The sequence below is a fragment of the Typopeltis vanoorti genome, chromosome 18 (assembly GCF_054136105.1).
Source record: "Typopeltis vanoorti isolate ZY-2024b chromosome 18, IOZ_Tvanoo_1.0, whole genome shotgun sequence".
In the NCBI taxonomy this organism is placed as follows: Eukaryota; Metazoa; Arthropoda; class Arachnida; order Uropygi; family Thelyphonidae; genus Typopeltis; species Typopeltis vanoorti.
The window spans coordinates 91,267,268-91,286,179 of NC_143566.1; the positions used below are offsets into that span (position 1 = coordinate 91,267,268).

Below are 18,912 nucleotides of genomic sequence, written 5' to 3' on the forward strand. Positions count from 1 at the left end.
TAGATAGATCAGAGTTAATAATTTTTTCCAAACCAGCTTAAAGATATTGGACAGTAACTTGTTGGATGTTTTGAATCCTACATGTCATTGGAAAAGAAATAATAATAACAACAATGACATTGACTGGAGAAAATGGTATAAAAACAGCTGTTGTGGAAAATATAGTGGAGACACTTAATGAGCAGTTCATAAAGGTCTTTCAGTCTTGTGAATGTGACTTCATGGAGAGACTGAGAGCAGTTAATGATGGGGAGGAGAGACTGACTGTAAGTGGGTAAGTGGTGTATGGGGAGTTGAGCAAACTAGATGGTAATAAGGCTGTGGAACTTGATAATATATCACTGCATATTTTCAAGGAACGTGCCAGGGAGTTGACATCTCCCTTGACATATTTGTTTAAGATGAGTCTTACATTAGGTCAAGTTCCAAAGGAAAGGAAGGAAGAAGAAGACAGAATTCAAGCATCAAATTACAGGACATTCTGTGTGTCAGATGTTGTGGTTAAAGTGTTGGAAAGACTGGTGAGAATCAGGATCCAGAATTAGGTTGACAACAATGGTATTATCTTTCATGGACAGTACGGATTTGCTAACGGCAGGTCATGTTTTAGTAATCTACTTACTTATTAGTAAGGTGACAGCAGCATTGGATGCAGGAGATGGATACATAATAGTATACTTAGACTTTGCAAACGATTTTGATAGATTACTGCATGAGAAGTTGATGTCAAATTAGAGTAGATGTGGTTGGATATTAGAGTATTGCATCGGTTCGGAGATTGGCAGCTGATAGGTATCAACAAGTTGTGTATGGGAGAGCAATATCCCAGAAGAGGAAAGTCACTAGTGGTGTGCCTCAAGAGTCTAGGACCATTGCTATTTAACTTGTATATTAATGATATTGGGGAAGATTTGAATGGGGATAATCAGTTGTTTGTAGATGATGCAAAGTTGTGATAAAGCAGATGTTGTGGCTTTACGAAAAGACTTGAATAGACTGAGTGAATGGACACGAGACTGTGGATACCAGTTCACTGTTGCAAAATGTAAGGTTTTAAAATTTGGGAAACAAAGATGGGGTGTAGAATTTACTCTTGTTGGGATATGTGGTTGTAGGTGGAGGAAATAAGAGATCTTGGGGTGATGGTGAATAAGGATCTGAAATTTAGGGGACATATTGCCAAAATTGTGAGGACAACACAAAAAATTCTAGGAATGATGTGGAAAGGACACTGACTTGTACAAGTAAGAACATTTTGGTTCCATTGTATAAGCTCTGAATAGGCTGCATATGGACCACTATGCATAGATATGGTCAACTGGTATTTAAATGGTGTTAAAGAGATGTTGGAGAGGGTCCAGAGATGATTGACCAAAACAGTTTCCAATCTCTGGAATGTTGAATATAAAAAAAAACTGAGATGATGTAATTTGCAGTCTAGTGGATAGGAGGAAGATGGACAACATGATAGAGATGTACAAGTTAATAAGGGGTAGTTATAGGATTAATGTTGCAGAAGTTTTTCATGAAATGTTGTGAGATTGGGGAAAACAAGATATCATCCCTATAAGCTATATAAGGAGGGTGAGAAGCAGGTTTTTCCACAGAGAGTTATGAAAGAATGGAATGCATAGCCTGAGAGCATGGTGTCTGCAGAGAATTTAGATGTGTTTAAGGTGTGGTATGATGAGCTGTGTGTGTATGACAAAATCAACCTCCTAGATGAGTATCTAACTTCATGGGGTCTTGGGATAATAATAATGATTATTTCTCTTTGCTGTTATTATTCGATTAAAGTGAAACGTGAATGTAAATCAGCACCTAATCCTAAATACTCATTTACACCTACCGTATTTAGCTTTTTGATCTTCGGAATACCTTCACATATTGATGATGCTGTTATGGACTTCTTTGTCAGTTCTGAAGCAGCATTCCTTACCACTGAACTCCTCATTTGATGCAATAATTCCAAGATCTCTACTAAGCTTGTCATAAGAAGTCTCTTGTACTTCCACATATATCCTTTCCTCACAGAAGTCTTCATATAGCCACAATCCATGTGATATTTTCATAATCTTTCTTACCAACTGGAGGAAAGTATGAAATGCCACCCACAATTACATCCTATGATGAAATTATCAGATTTAAAACTGTTGATCCTGATATGCTCTCCTTTACATACTTCCTGAGATAGTTGTTTCTCAAGAATTCCAAAAATTCATTTCCCTTATTCTCAAATGCTATCTCTTCATTCCAATTTCTGCTACCATAATTATAATCATCCTTCCTTTGTTCCATAACCCAAACTGATCATTGATCATGACCCAAATTTCTTCATCACCATCCTTCACATTCCCTCGCCTGTTGAACATCCAACTAAATATCTTTTCCTGTCTACCTCCACCTCACACTGCAATGCCTAAAAAAAATGCCACTATTTCCCTCTTGCATGTCTACCTTATGTGAACATAATTCCCCTGTTATCATTAGAGCACACTCCCTCAATTCCTTCTTGTCTCCTTTATCCTCACAAACAGGCATGGTCTAGTGGTTAGGATACCTGGCTCTCACCCAGGAGGCCTGGGTTCGATTGCCAGTGTCAGAAGAATATTTTGCCGGTCTGGTTGGCAGAGTAGTTAGCATATCCACTCTCCAGCGAAAAGGCTGTGGGTTCGAATCCCTCTATGGCCATGAATGTTTGTGATTGTCTAAAAATACCAGTGGTGGTGGCAGTCAGCAGTAGATGGTGGTGGTGTAGATGATGAAGGTAGTTGTGGTTGGTGGAGTGGGTGGTCCATATTTCACTGACATATGGTCTATTTTGCACAGATTTGGTCCTGAATTTCAGGGGCATGAGAGATTGAGGGAATGCAACTTACAGAGCCTTGTGAATAGAAGAAGAGGGGATATGATTGAGACATATGAGTTGGTGAGGGGTTGTTACCAGATTAATGTGGAGAAAATATTTTATAGATTAGAGAGCAGCAAGGGTAGAACTAGAGGCCATACATGGAAGCTGTATATGGCAGGTGTAAGCAGGGGAGTAAGAAGCAGGTGATTTACATGGAGAGATGATTTGCATTGCCTGAAAGTGTGGTGAGTGAGAAACTGTGAATGGGTAAGGCATGGTTCAATGATCATTTAGCATGAGAGAATAAGTATAGTCCTCCTGTAATCAGTCCTCCGACTCCAAGGAGATCAGATGATGATAATATAATAATTAATATATATAAATAAATATAATATATAATAATATAATATATATATATATAAATATATTATATATATAAAATAATATATATAAATAATTAATATATAAAAATAATAATAATTAAACTCAGTGAATAAGAAGAGCTGAAATAACTGATACCAGGATAGCAGGAGAAAGACCCAGAGGATTAACAGATTAATTTCGAGGTAAAGTGTTTAAGAAAGATATTGAGGAAATGCAATTTGCAAAATGTAGGACTAAAAGAAGAAGATATGATTAAGACATATAAGTTGGGAAGGATTGTTATCAGATTAATGTGAATGAGGTTTTTCACTGAATGAGGAGAGTGGCAGAAGGCCATCTCTGAAGCTATATAAAAAGGGCATGAGCAGGGAGATGAGAACAGATTTTTTGTATGGAGAATGGTGGGTGATTGGAATGATAAATGCATTTAAGGCATGGTTTGATGAGCTATGTATCTGACAGCAGGACATTCTCCAAGAAGTTTTTGATTCTATGGAGGGATGATGATAATAATACCTGATAGTTAGTGTTTGCATAGTGTGACTAGCTATTTGGGCTCAGACATAAAACAAGCAAAATATTACACTTAAATAACTAAACACTGTATATATTTTGTTGAAAGTTTATTTTTCACTTGGTTAGACTATAATAAATTTAGTTTAATCCTTTATCCAAGTATGAGCAAACAAAGTTTGCACCTGAAAATATCTTCAGGACTGGGGTAAGGTAGTACAACACTGGAAAACTCGTAGCAAAGGTGTATATAATGTTATTATTATTATTATTATTATTACGGGTATCTCCATGGAGTCAGTAGACTCATCGTGGGAGACCCAAACTAGCAAAACAATATCTGTCATATCTCTTCTTGAATTCATTTACAGATGAAGAGCTCACAACAAAGTCAGGCAATGAATTCCACTCATTCACCACCCTCCAGGCAAAAAACCTTGTTCTGACACCTTTGTTAACCACACTCTTCTTTAATTTCCAGAGATGACCTCTTGTTCTTCCATCACTATCACACAGCTGAAACATTTCCCCTGCATCAATCCTATAAAAACCTTTTAGTAATTTGAATGTTTCTATCATATCCCCTCTTCTTCGCCTATCAGCCAATCTCTGCAATCCACAAGCTCTCAATCTATCAATGTAGGGAGCATTTTTTATATCACTCACCAACTTGGTCACTCTTCTCTGAACCCTCTCCACAGCCTCCTCATCTCCAAGGAATCCAGGTGACCAGACCTGAGCACAGTAATCCAAATGTGGAAGTATCAATGCTTTATAAAGGGGAATAATAACCTCTTTATCTCTGGATGTCTCTCTGGATGTCAGTGTGTTCCTCAACAACCAAGTAATCCTATGTGCAATCTTGGACACCTTAGCAATGTGTCCTCTGAACTTCATCTCCTTATCTACCAATACCCCTAAGTCCCTAGCCTCATCAATCTCTTGGAGTACCTTTCCATCTATGTAGTACACAGCTGGTAATCTTTTAATCCCAAAATGCAAGACTTTACACTTTTCCACATTGAACTGACATCCATTTTCTTTTGCCCATTTTACTAGCTTATTTAAATCCTCCTGCAAACTTTCAACATCAGCTTGATTTTTTATTGCACTACACAACTTTGCATCATCAGCAAACAACTGAATATCTCCCTTTAAGCCGTTTCCTATATCATTTATATACAAATTAATGCATTAAGGGAAGGGCCACTACCCAGACTAGTTTTGACCTTTATTGAGGTCTCTTCAATGGGAGCCAGGCCCAGAAGTGGAGATACCAAGCAGAAGCAATGGCGAGGTCATCTTTAACTATAGGAGTTGCCAAAAGGTGTGCCACCTTTTTATTAAATTACTCTGGATTTAGAGAAAGATGTTGAAAGTTTATTTTTCACTTGGTTAGACTATAATAAATTTAGTTTAATCCTTTATCCAGAGTAATTTAATAAAAAGGTGGCACACCTTTTGGCAACTCCACCAACCTTAATAAGATGTAGGAGCTCCTTTTTCTGCAATGACTGCAGCAATCCCATGACGCATACTTTTCATAAGTATACGATAGCAATCAATTGGAATTTTGGACCATTCATCCTGTAGGCATCTAATGAGGTTCCAGACTGTTGTTTATCAGGTGGACGTCCTTTGAACTCATTGATGCTCCAGTTTATCTCACAGATGTTCAGTGGGTTGAGATCAGGGCTCTGTGGAAGTTAGTCAAGTGTGGTGACGTTCACGTCCACAAACCACACAGTTAGCAGCAGTAACTGTGTTACCACACAGTTACTGTTGCTAACTGTGTGGTTTGTGGACAGTTACAGCAGCAGCCTTATGACAAGACACACTGTCTTTCTGAAAGAGACAATGGTCATTTAGGTTGTGTCAAACAGCCTTATCAAGGGACTAGAAGGCATGGCTCCCATTTGGTTTCATTCTGTATTCTGTCAAATGCTTTTGCAAAGTTCAGCAGTATAATATATCATTTCTGTTACCTAATTCAAAATGGTCACTTTATTATAAAAAAAAAAAAAAGTGAGCAATTACTAAGACTGTGAAATTAAAATTACTGTGAAAGGTAAGACTCACCTTTCAGAGTTTGGTGAAAGGTGAATCTTACTAAGGTAAGACTCACCTTTCACGAAACTGTGCTGCCTCAGTTTATTACCTTGACCACCAATGGACTAATTTGTTACTTCTGTCTTGGAACTTCCTTCATGCAATAGAAATATTTTGCCCTATTTTGACTTCCTAGATACCTTCCCAAAACTGGAACTTTAAAAATATAAAAAAAATAAACAGCTTGGTAAGAGGAGCTGCCAATTCTCTTGCACATTCTTATAATCCACTGGCTGATATCCTATCTAATTTCATGGCCATATTTGCATTAAGTTTTTGCAATATCCTACACTTCTGTTTCATCTACATGGTGTGTAGTGTTTTCAGAGAGCTCCCGAAAGCTAAGTATAATTTTGAGTGAAAATTGGAATATTGGTTTAAATCATAACGTAATATTGTCTAATTTTGGTAGCTTGTTGTGTCTGTGTGATTTTGGTGTGAATCCTGTTTTATTTAATTTAGTATTTTAATGATATGTTTCATAGAATAGCACATGGCGGCAATGCGACGTAAGATAATGGCGTCCAAAAATATGATGCCTTTGTTCAAAAACTGTAATGTGAGAGAGTTTGTCCAATGTGATGTGTGTGGGATGTATGCATTCCTGATTGAGGCTGGAGTTTGGATGGAAAGTGATAGTGGTGGGAGAATGTGCAGAAAGTGTAACCAAAGTGAGGAACTGAAATATGTGTCAGGTTGTGAGATAGTTACGGTTGAAGAAAGCCAGAATGTGAGTGAAAATAGTGGCTTGATAGGGAATTGCGATGTTGTACAAGATGGCAATGAGAGCAGTGATCAAAGAGAGAGTAAAAGCAATTATACAGAGAGAGAAAATGATTTTAATCATGAAAAAAATGAGGAATTATTTGTAGGGAGTGAGATCGCTAGGTTGTGCACAGTGATACAAAATGCGCAGCGCCAATTAGAGCACCTGCAAAACTCTTTCCAGAGTGCCTCGGCTAACAGAAATAAACAAGTGTTTGAAAGGAAAAATAAGCGTAAGAGTGTGAGAGGTTCTGAAATGACTCTTTCCTTCATTTCAGAAACTCTCACACTCTTATGCTTATTTTTCCTTATGGTGGTATGGCGATTCGTTATTAAGAGGAGTGATAGATGGGAGTTTAACTAAATCGTACTTACCGGGTGCAAAGTTTAAGGATGTAAGTGAGAGTATTAGAGCGCAAAAACAGAGGGTGAAAGAATTGATAGTTGTGGCGGGTAGGAATCAATTGAAAGGAGATAAATTTTTTATGAAAGAGGACTTGAAAGTATTGTTAAAGGTATCGAAAGAAAAGAGTGACAGAGTTAGGATAGTGAGTCTGTTGCCATGGTATGACAGAGAAGAGTTTAGAAGGAGGGCCATAATCCCAAATGACTTTATGAACAGGTTATGCAGACGGTGTGGTGTGGAATTCATGGATGTGTGGAATGAGTTTGATGGGCGAAAGGATTTATGCAAGATGGATGGCTTGCATTTGAATGGATTTGGTGTGTGGAGACTGGAAAAAGTGTTGCTGAATGAAGTGAAAATGGATGTGCAGAACCAGGTAAACTAGAACTACCAAGAAGGGGTGGAAGTGGATATTCGGAAATCAGTGAGACAGTTGAGTATAAGAATGTATATAATGTACCCAAGCCAGTACTAAGGACAAGAAATCGGAATGAGATAGTTAGAATAACGCATCAAGATAGGAGTGGGACAAAGGGACCTCTGCATTTCATGTATACTAATGCCAGGAGTATTAGGAACAAGAAGGAAGAATTTTTGGCCTTGATTGGCTCTTCCTGGCCACAGGTTATTGGCATTAGTGAAACATGGCTGACAGAAGATGATATAGTTAGTGGGATAGAATGTGTAGGTTATAGTGGGTTTAGGAGGGACAGAGAGAATAAAATGGGGGAGGAGTGTTATTGATGATAGCTGATGAACTGCAGCTAAGGAGAATTGAAGTTGTATTGCAGGATAGTGAAAAGAGCTAATTTGAGGGTATTTGGTGTGATATTGAGACTGCCAGAACAAAATATACAGTTGGGTGTTGCTATAGACCAGGTGATGGAATAGATGGTGGAGATAGTATGCATAAACAAATTGATGAAATAAGTGGAAGGGGAGGGTAATTATTATGGAGGATTTCAACTATGGTAACATTGACTGGAAGGAGGAAAGGACACGTGAGGAAGGATATAGATTTTATTCAATTATTAAGGGATAACTATCTGAGACAGCATGTAATTGAAAATACTAGGGGTGTGAAAGTGCTTGACCTGGTAATAGCATCTGAGAATATGACTGTAATGAATATGACCATGTTGCCACCTACTGGTGAGAGTGATCATAAAGATGTGGAATTTTCGATAAAGACAGGGTGTATATGGAATTACTGTGCTGGCAAGTATGACAAGCTTAGGAGATTGCTTGGTTCAGTGCCATGGCATGTAAAACTGAAAGGGCTGGATATCGATAGAACATGGGAAGTGGTCAAGGAGCATTTTATTATTATTATTATTATTATTACGGGTATCTCCATGGAGTCAGTAGACTCATCGTGGGAGACCCAAACTAGCAAAACAATATCTGTCATATCTCTTCTTGAATTCATTTACAGATGAAGAGCTCACAACAAAGTCAGGCAATGAATTCCACTCATTCACCACCCTCCAGGCAAAAAACCTTGTTCTGACACCTTTGTTAACCACACTCTTCTTTAATTTCCAGAGATGACCTCTTGTTCTTCCATCACTATCACATGGCTGAAACATTTCCCCTGCATCAATCCTATAAAAACCTTTTAGTAATTTGAATGTTTCTATCATATCCCCTCTTCTTCGCCTATCAGCCAATCTCTGCAATCCACAAGCTCTCAATCTATCAATGTAGGGAGCATTTTTTATATCACTCACCAACTTGGTCACTCTTCTCTGAACCCTCTCCACAGCCTCCTCATCTCCAAGGAATCCAGGTGACCAGACCTGAGCACAGTAATCCAAATGTGGAAGTATCAATGCTTTATAAAGGGGAATAATAACCTCTTTATCTCTGGATGTCAGTGTGTTCCTCAACAACCAAGTAATCCTATGTGCAATCTTGGACACCTTAGCAATGTGTCCTCTGAACTTCATCTCCTTATCTACCAATACCCCTAAGTCCCTAGCCTCATCAATCTCTTGAAATTGAGATATTGAGATTTACAGGAGGTTATGGCTAATTGTATACCTAGGGTCTGAATAGAAAAAGAAGTAGGGGTTAAATGAATGAATAACACCATTAAGTTTGAGCTGCAAAAAAAAAAAAAAAAAAAAAAAAAAAAAAAACTATGGAGGGAATTTAAAGAAAGAGGTGACCTGCAGGCACATGAACGGTATAAAGTGCAGGCCAGAAGGGTAACGAGTTTGGTAAAAAAAGCAAAAGCGGATTATGAAAGAAAACTAACTACGCAGGCTAAAGAGAATCCCAAACAATTCTCTCAATAAACTGCAAGCAAAAAAAAAAAAAAACTGCACACAGCAAAATGATTTTAAGGAATGATGATCGTAAGGAGGTCACTGAATCAGTCGATACAGTGGAATTACTGAGTGAGCACTTTGCAAGAGTATATCATCCAGGTAGTGACATTGAAAAAATGAAGGAACCATTAGTTTATATGAGAATTGTGATGAATAAAGTGGAGGTGAATAGTCTATTACAGAACCTTAATGTGAATACATCTGTGGGATTGGATGGTATACCGGCATGGGTCTTACGTGAAGTGGCTAAAGAATTATCAGTGCCCTTGACCATGTTGTTTAATCTGAGTCTCGGGTCTGGTTTAATCCCTAAGGTGTGGAAAGAGGGGAAAATAGTGCCACTGCATAAAGGAGGATCCAAGACTACTGTTGCAAATTACCGACCGATCAGCATATCAGGAGTTGTTGTCAAGGTCTTGAAGAAAGTAGTCAAGGGAAAAATACAGGAATGGATTGATGAAAATGAGATACTGTATGGGGGGGACAACATGGCTTTGTGAAGGGTAGATCATGCCTCAGCAACTTGCTCAAGTTTTATAACAGAGTGACGGCTGAACTGGATAAGGGTAATGGGTTTACAGTGATACTGCTGGACCTGGCTAAGGCATTTGACAGGATACCACATGGAATTCTAATCCGTCGTTCATGGAGAGATATCAGAGAGTAGTTTATTCAGGAGTAGAGTCCAAAAGATGGCCTGTGACTAGTGGTGTGCCACAGGGTTCTGTTCTTGGACCACTGCAGTTTAATTTGTTCATTAACGATATAGGGAAAGATCTAAGAGGAATGGTTCATTTGTTTGCGGATGATGCAAAGTTGGGTAGAGCAATAGTGAATGCAGAAGATGTCAAAATCTTGTAGGACAACTTGGATAGATTGGAGTTCTGGGCTAAGGAGAATGGATGTCAATTTAATGTGACAAAATGTAAGGTTATGCATTTTGGGGTAAAAAGATTAGCAGCAGTATACCACATTGGTGAAACTGTACTCCAGAAGATTGATGAGGCCAGGGACTTGGGAGTGTTGGTGGATAGGGAGATGAAGTTTAGGGGCACATTGCAAAAGTGGCAAAATCAACTCATCGACTCACTTGGTTGTTGAAAAATACTTTGACGAGCAGAGACAAGCAAGTTATTGTACCTCTGTACTGAGCCTTGATAAGACCTCATGTAGACTACTGTGCCCAGATTTGGTCACCTAGGTTTCTTCTTGATGGGGAGGAGGTGGAGAGGATCCAGAGGCGACTGACCAAGATGATAGCAGGTCTATGTAATGAACCTTCTGAGAACAGGTTGAAGATTTCTGGGTTGCACAAATTAGCTGATAGGCAGAAAAGGGGAGATATGATTGAGACATTCAAATTGCTAAAGGGTTTCTATAGGATTAATTCAGAGGATATTTTTGAGATCAGGACTGGTGGTTGGAGAACTCGGGGATATCTATGGAAGCTAGCAAAGAGTGTGGTTAGCAAGGGTGTTAGAGCTGGGTTCTTTACTTTTAGAGTAGTAAATGAGTGGAATAAGCTGCCAGAGTCTGTTGTGGGTGCTATGGCGGTGAGTGAGTTTAAGGCAAGGTATGATAGATACTGTGAGAATGTCGTATAGTTGTGTGGATATGATGTTTAGAGCCTCCCTCAATGAGTCTAAGGACTCCCTGGAGTCACCCGTAATAATAATAATCTACTTGTTCTCTCACATCAGTGAGTATCACATCTGACTTAATGACTACTATCAGTAGTCATTAAAGTTATCCTTCTATTTTCGTTGGCCTGTTCAGTTAGCTTCCTCTCATAATTCTGCACGTCTAGCAATTTCTCGGTCAAGATTGCATGATTGATCACTCATCCCAATCAGAAGCAATGTTGCCTACTTCTTTTTTTTCCAAGTTCTATATTGCATATTATTTTGTAATCAATTGTGTTGTTCTGGCAATTCTAGCAGTGTGGCCTCTAAATTCCATATTTTTGTCTACTGTCATTATTTAGGTCTCTTAACTTGTTCAGTTCCTTCAAGATATGCAAACTAATTGTATACACTGCACATTAATCTTGGCTTGCAATTTTTTTTTTTCATAAATTGATTCATAAATTGAAATACTAAGCAGGTCCAAATTCTTCTGCAGAACATCTACTCCACCCCTCATAATTCTTCCCAACTATGAGTTGAAAAGAATTATGAGGGGTGGAGTAGATGTTCTGCAGAAGTATGAATCATTTGATAACAACTTAAATTAAGAAAACCAGAACACCAGTCTCCTACTACCTCAATTTTCCACTTATCCATGATCTAATTTCCACACACTCCATTTAATTACCAACTTGTTGTATTCTATCAAAGACAGCACAAAATTTAAATAACTCCAGCATGTATCTTACATTTCCCTTGTCCAAAATGCTTGCCATCCCAAAGTGAATGCATTTAAGGCAGAGAATGAGAGACTCATGATACTTACAGCATATCACCAGTGACAATCTGTTCTAAATACTTCATAGAGGTCTCACAATAATAATAATAAAAACTAACCGTTTTTCTGAGCTTGGCTTTCTAAATAAAATTACTGCAGGTCAATTATTTTAAGGAAAACCAGAAAAAAGTGACAAACACCTAGTACAAACACTGTAGTAATTCTGTGTATAATAAAAAAACACACCTCAGTAATATATATATATATATACACACACACACACATATATATATAATATATTTTAACATAAACAAAGTATATATAAAAAAAATTATTAAAAAGAAAAACTGGTCACTAAATCATGAGATTTTAAAGGATACGAGCTACTGTAAATATTCGCAGTTTGCAACTCCTCCACGATTTGTGCTGTTTGAGCAAAAATGGTAACAACATCAGTAAACCACCATCATCTGAGACATGTTAAAGAAATATTCAATAGATTCATAAACAATTCATAAATTTTGTAGGAAATCAATCGAGCAGTATAACCACACACTTCATATAAACAATTTGTAATATTTTCTTTTGAATACAAAGTTTTAGAGAATTTATGCAAACATTTTGCAAAATACCTGAGGATTAATGACATCATTATAGGGATGTCATTAATATTATTATTACCCAAGACCCTATGGAGTCAAAGACTCATCTAGGAGATCCATTTATCATCATCAAGCTCATCATGCTGTGTTTAAACACACTCAAATTCTCTGCAGATTGTCACACTCTCAGGCAAGGCATTCCAATCATTAACAACTCTGCATGAAAAAAAAACTTGCTTCTCATTCCTCTATTCACACCCTCCTTATACAGCTTCCAGGGATGACCTCTCGTTCTCCCCTGATCTCCCAATATTTTTTGTAGAACTTCTCCAGCATTGATCCTATAACAACCCCTTAATAACTTGTAGGTCGCAATCAAGTCCCCACCTCCTTCTGTCCACCAGGCTCTGCAAGTTGCATCTTCTCAATCTTTCCTCATACACGACATTCCAGAGGTCAGAAACTACCTTAGTCAGTTGCCTCTGGACTCTCTCCAACATCTCCTCATCCTTCTGAAAACTAGGTGACCAAATCTGGGCACAATAGTCTGTGTGGAATAATCAAAGCTTTATACAATGGAACAAGAAACTCCCTACTTCTACAAGTCAGTGTCCTCTGCATCATTCCCAGAAGCCTTTGTGTTGTCTTCACAATTTTGGCAAAGTGTCCCCTAAATTTTAGATCCTTATCCACTATCACCCCCAGATCTCTTATTTCCTCTACCTCCAACAATATATTCTCACCAAGCATAAATTCTGCATCCCATCTTTGTTTTCCAAATTTTAAAACCTTACATTTTGCAACATTGAACTCACATCCCCATTTCCGTGCCCAATCACTCAATCTATTCAAGTCTTTCTGTAAGGCCACAACATCTTCACTACACTTCATGGTTCGTCCCAACTTTGCATCATCTGCAAATAACTGAATATCTCCATCCAAATCTTCACCAATATCATTAATATACAAATTAAACAGCAATGGACCTAAAACAGACCCCTGAGGTACACCACTAGTACCTTCCCTTTTCCTGGATATTGCTCCCACATACACAACTTGTTGATACCTATCAGATAGCCACTCTCCAATCTAATGCACCAGTCTAATATCCAACCCCATCCACTCCAGTTTGACTATCAACTTATCATGTGGTAATCTATCAAAAGCCTTTGCAAAATCTAAGTATATTATTATTATTAAGAGAGACCTCCAGGGAATCAGAGACTCATCAAGGGAGGCCACATACTATACACACCAGCTATCATACTTATTCTTGAATTCATTCACACTGCTTGCACTCACAACATCCAAAGGCAATCCATTTCCATTACACACCACCCTTTGAGAGAAAAATCTAGCCCTCACACCCTCTTGGCAGTTTATTCTCAGCTTCCAAGGATGCCCTCTCGTCCTTTCACCACATTCCATAAATTGAAAAATTCCATCAGTTGAAATCCTGTATGACCCTTTCATAAATTTGTAAGTCTCAATCGTATCACCCCTCTTTCTCCTGTTTGCTAGTGTCTGAAGTCTACAAATTCTCAATCTGTCTTCACAATCAGTATTCCAAAATCCTGATATCATTTTTAGCACTCTCCTTTGTACTCTATCCGATATATTACAATCACAATGGAAACCTGGAGACCAGACCTGCGCAATAGTGCAAGTGAGGTCTTATCAAGGCCTTGTAAAGAGGCAAAATAACATCCTTATCTTTACATGAATGTTAGTTTCAGCATGGCAATTATCTTTTGAGTTGTATTTGCAATCTTTGCCACATGACCCTGGAACTTCAACTTCCGATCTATTAACACTCCAAGATCCCTAACCTTGTGAGTTTCTTCTAGTCTAATTCCACCAATATAATATGACATTGAATATCTAATCATGTCAAAGTGAATGACTTTACATTTACTCATGTTGAGCTGACACCCATTTTTCCATGCCCACAATTCCAACCTACTCAAATCGTTCTGCAAGTTCTGCATCTCAGCAGCATTCCTGATTACCCTACCTATCTTTGCATTATCAGCAAATAGTTGTATGTCACTTGTCAAATCCTTCCCAATATCATTAATGTACAGATTGAATTATTACTGTGTATCCTTCTCCTCTGTCCAAGGAAGCAGTCACCTTATTGTAATAAGTAAAAAGATTACTAAAACATGACCTCCCTTTAGCAAATCTATGCTGTTCATCAAAGATAATACCATTGTTGTCAACCCAAATCTAGATTCTAGTTCTCACAAGCTTCTCCAACAACTTAACTACAACACCTGACACACAGATAGGCCTATCTTTGAAGTGGAAGGGGGGGCAAGTGGCACAATCTTGCTCCCCCTTCCGCTCCTTAGGAACTTGACTGAGTGCAAGACTCGTATTAAAAAAATATGTCAAGGCCGGTGTCAACTCCCTGGCACATTCCTTCAGAATACGTGGTGATATATTATCAAGTCCCACATATTTGTCACACATAAATAAGTCCAGCCTTACTTAAATTAAGGGGATATTAAATCCCACATAGTTTTAAAACCGAATAAGAAACTCAAAGATTGGAATCAGAGAGTTTCTTGCCGAATATAGTAAACTATAAAGTATCGGCGACACTAGCGTTAGCCAATGCAAGTGATCCTAGTACGTAGTACAATACCAGGCAACTCGTTGCAAAGGTGGAGGAAGTTCAGATCGCTATTCTTAGGTATTTTCCATAATGTAAAAACATATTTCCTAGGAAATGTATGCTGTTATTACATTATGGAGGGAGGTCACTACCCAGACCGGTTTCAGCCTTTTTTGAGGCTTCATCAGTGAGTAGCATTTTCCTAGGAAATGTGTTTTTACATTATGGAAAATACCTAAGAATAGCGATCTGAACTTCCTCCACCTTTGCAACGAATTGCCCGGTATTGTACTACGTACTAGGATCACTTGCATTGGCTAACGCTAGTGTCGCCGATACTTTATAGTTTACTATATTCGGCAAGAAACTCTCTGATTCCAATCTTTGAGTTTCTTATTCGGTTTTAAAACTATGTGGGATTTAATATCCCCTTAATTTAAGTAATGTTTTCATTGCAGAAATGAAGCTTATTAGCTCTTTATACTTAAGTCCAGCCTTATTTACATCTAGATCCTCAACTCCCCATACACCTCCTGATTACTTACAGTCAGTTTCTCTTCCCCATCATCAACTACTCTCAATCTCTCCATGAAGTCACATTCACAAGATTGAAAGACCTTTATGAATTGCTCATTAAGTATCTCCACCACACCTTCTGCAACAGCTGTCTTTATACCATTTTCTCCAATCAATGTCCTTCCATAATCATTCTCTCTTTTGCTGGCTACATATCGAAAGAACACCTTAGGATTCTTTTTGGCTTCATTAACTAACTGCTGTTCATACCTCTCTTTAGCTACCCTCACCAACCACGTCACCTGCCTTGCCTGGTCTTTGCCTTATGGAATTGGTTATTTCCATTTCTCTTATGCTACCTCAATAATGTCCTTTTTCTCTATATCGCATGCTTAATCTCTTTATTCATCCATTTCACACCTACCTTATTTGACCTTCTCACCCTTGAAATACATTCAGACATTGCATCTACTAGATAGTTTATGAAAATCCACCAAGCTGCATTGATCTCTTTTCAGTTATCTCCTCACAATTCCATGCTACACCTGCAAGCTGTTATCTGAGTTCTTTATAATCCCCCCCCCCCCCCCGTAGTTCCACCATATACAATTTTCTTACAGAGGTCCTCACACTACTGGCAACCACCCAGGTAATCACCTATTGGTCACTCTCACCAATTGGTTGGTGATTTGACACTTCATTTAGAATCACATCTTCTGATGAGATGACCAAATCCAAGACCCTCAATCCTTCAGTTGTTTGCAAATGATGCAAAGTTTGGATGAACTATGAAGAGTAGAGAAGATGTTGAGGCCATACAAGAAGACTTGAATAAATTGAGTGATTGGGCACAGGAATGGGGATGCGATTGCAAAATGTAAGGTTTTAAAATTTGGAAAACAAAGATGGGATGCAGAATTTATCCTTGGGATATATTACTGGAGGTGGAGAAAATAAGAGATCTTGGGGTGATAGGGGATAAGGATCTAAAATTTAGGAAACACATTGCCAAAATTGTGAAGTCAACACAAAGATTCCTGAAAATGATGCAGACGACACTGACTTATAGAAGTAGGGAGATTCTTGTTCCATTGTATAAGACTTTGATTAGACCACCGGTGATCAGATTTGATCACCGGGTTTTCAAAAGGATGAAGAGATGTTGGAAAGGGTCTAGATACAACTGACTTAGGGGTAGTTTCTGACCTCTGGAATGTCGATTATGAGGAAAGAGATGCAATTTACAGAGTCTACTGGATAGGAGGAAGAGGGGAGATATGACAGAGATCTACAAGTTAGTAAGTGGTTGTTATAAGATGAATGTTGGAGAGGTTTATTATTATTATTATTTAGGCCTCCAAGGAGTCAAAAGATTCATTGGGGGAGGTCCTTCATAGGAAACACAAGTCTATCAAGACTCAACGTGGGAGGTCCCTTCTAGGAAACACAAAGTCTATCATACCACTCCTTAAACTCATTGACCGTTCTCTCTCATCTATCAGGCAATGCATTCCATGGTTCAACCAGCCCCCATGCAAAGAAACCACTCCTCACCCTCATGCTCACAGTTTCCTTTCGTAACTTCCAGGGCTGGCCCCTTGTCATCACTCCTTCCCACTGTTCAACCACACGAAAGAACTCCCCAGTGTCAACCCTGTAACCACCTCTTAACAGTTTAAAAGTCTCAATCATATCACCTCTCCTTCTTCTCTCCACCAAACTCTGCAGTCCACATTCCCTCAGCCGATCTTCATAACTAACATTGTCTTCTTCTTCTTTGGTGCATCAATCCAAAAATTGGTAAATATAGCAGCACATCACAACATCCTGTCTTGTGACTTCCTTTTTATCTCTTCATAACTCTTAGCGCCAGTTAGCATCATTATGTTATTTATATATGAAATTCTTAGTCTGCCTCATGGCCTCTTTCCTTCTACAGTCCCCTCCATTATTTCTGTAATCAGTCCCCCATGCCTCAAATGGTGTCCAATTAGGCTTTTTCTTCTCTTATTAATGTGTTTCATTAATGACCGCTCTTCATGAACTATATTCAGAACTTCTTCATTACTTTTCTTTTCTGTCCAACTAATTTTCATCATCTTTCTCCAGCACCAAATTTCAAATGCCTCCAACCTTTTCATGTCTTGTTTTGTTAGAGTCCAGGCCTCACAACCATATAATACAATGCTCCATATGTATGTTAAAGATACCAAGCAATTTTAAACCTGGTTTTACTCCATTTTTTCCAAGTAAGCAAACAGACAAAATGTCAAGTTTGCACCTGCAATTTATGCAAGACTAGCTGATCCCACAGGTAGTGCAAGACCAAGGCTCCATACGTATGTTTTCACTAGCTTTTTTCTGAGTCAGATGCTAAGTACTTTACTGGTAAAAATGTTTCTTCTGTTATAGAATGCTTTTTTGGGATAGGATTATTCGTGCTTTAATATCTGATTGGTTTCTTCCATCTTCTGTGTAAGACTTCCAAGATATTTAAAAGAGGATACCTGTTGTAGTAGGTTATTATTTATTTCCAGGTTGATTTTCATTGGATTTGTTTTACTAACATTGTTAGTAAAGTTAGTAATAACTAACATTGTTCAATCCTGAAACTGTCTTTGTTATCTGCCTCTGTACCTTTTCGGCAGTTATTTTATCCCCTTCAAATCCCGGGGACCAAATTTGAGAACAACAGTCCAAGTGTGGTCTGATCAGGGTCTTAAACAACGGAATGATAACTCTTTTATCTCTGCAGGTCAGTGTCCTTCTCATTATTGCAGCAATCCTTTGTGTTACCTTCACCACCTTTGCAATATGTCCCTTGAATTTCAGGTTTCTATCAATCATCAACCCCCAGATCTCTTGTCTCCCCTACTTCCTCCAGTATATCTCCTCCAATAGAGTATGCAGCATCCCATCGATGTGTCCCAAACCTCAAGACCCTACACTTTGCTGCATTAAACTAACACCCCATTCATTTGCCTATCTATCTAGCTTATTCAAATCCTCTTGCATGACTACCACATCTGAACTATTACTAATAACCCTTCCCAGCTTCACATCATCCGCAAACAACTAAACATCCCCCTGCAATCCGCTGGCAATGTCATTGATATAAAAGTTAAACAATATAGGTCCCAGTACTGAGCCCTGTAGGACCCACTTGTAATCCTCTGCCTCCTTGAAACTCCCCCACCATACACAAATCTCTGATACCGATCAGACAGCCAATCCTGAATCCAGTTAACTAAACTGACATCCAAACCCATGTGCTGCAACCTAAATATCAGTTTATCATGTGGCACCCTGTCAAATGCCTTCGCTAAATCCAAGAAAATGGCAGTACATGCCTTTCCCTCATCTACTGCTCTTGTAACTTTATTATAAAAGGCTAGCATATTACTAAAACA

The 18,912-nt window shown here is 38.4% G+C and overlaps 1 protein-coding gene across 1 annotated transcript in view; it reads right to left on the reverse strand.

Annotated features, from left to right (window-relative positions):
• The window catches only part of kcc (solute carrier family 12 member kcc), an 831,023-nt gene that overhangs the window by 90,792 nt on the left and 721,319 nt on the right, over window positions 1-18,912 (reverse strand). Inside the window, exon 21 of the mRNA XM_090408412.1 lies at window positions 12,145-12,234. Within this exon, the coding sequence (XP_090264538.1) occupies window positions 12,145-12,234 (90 nt within the window). The remainder of the gene's footprint in view (window positions 1-12,144; window positions 12,235-18,912) is intronic.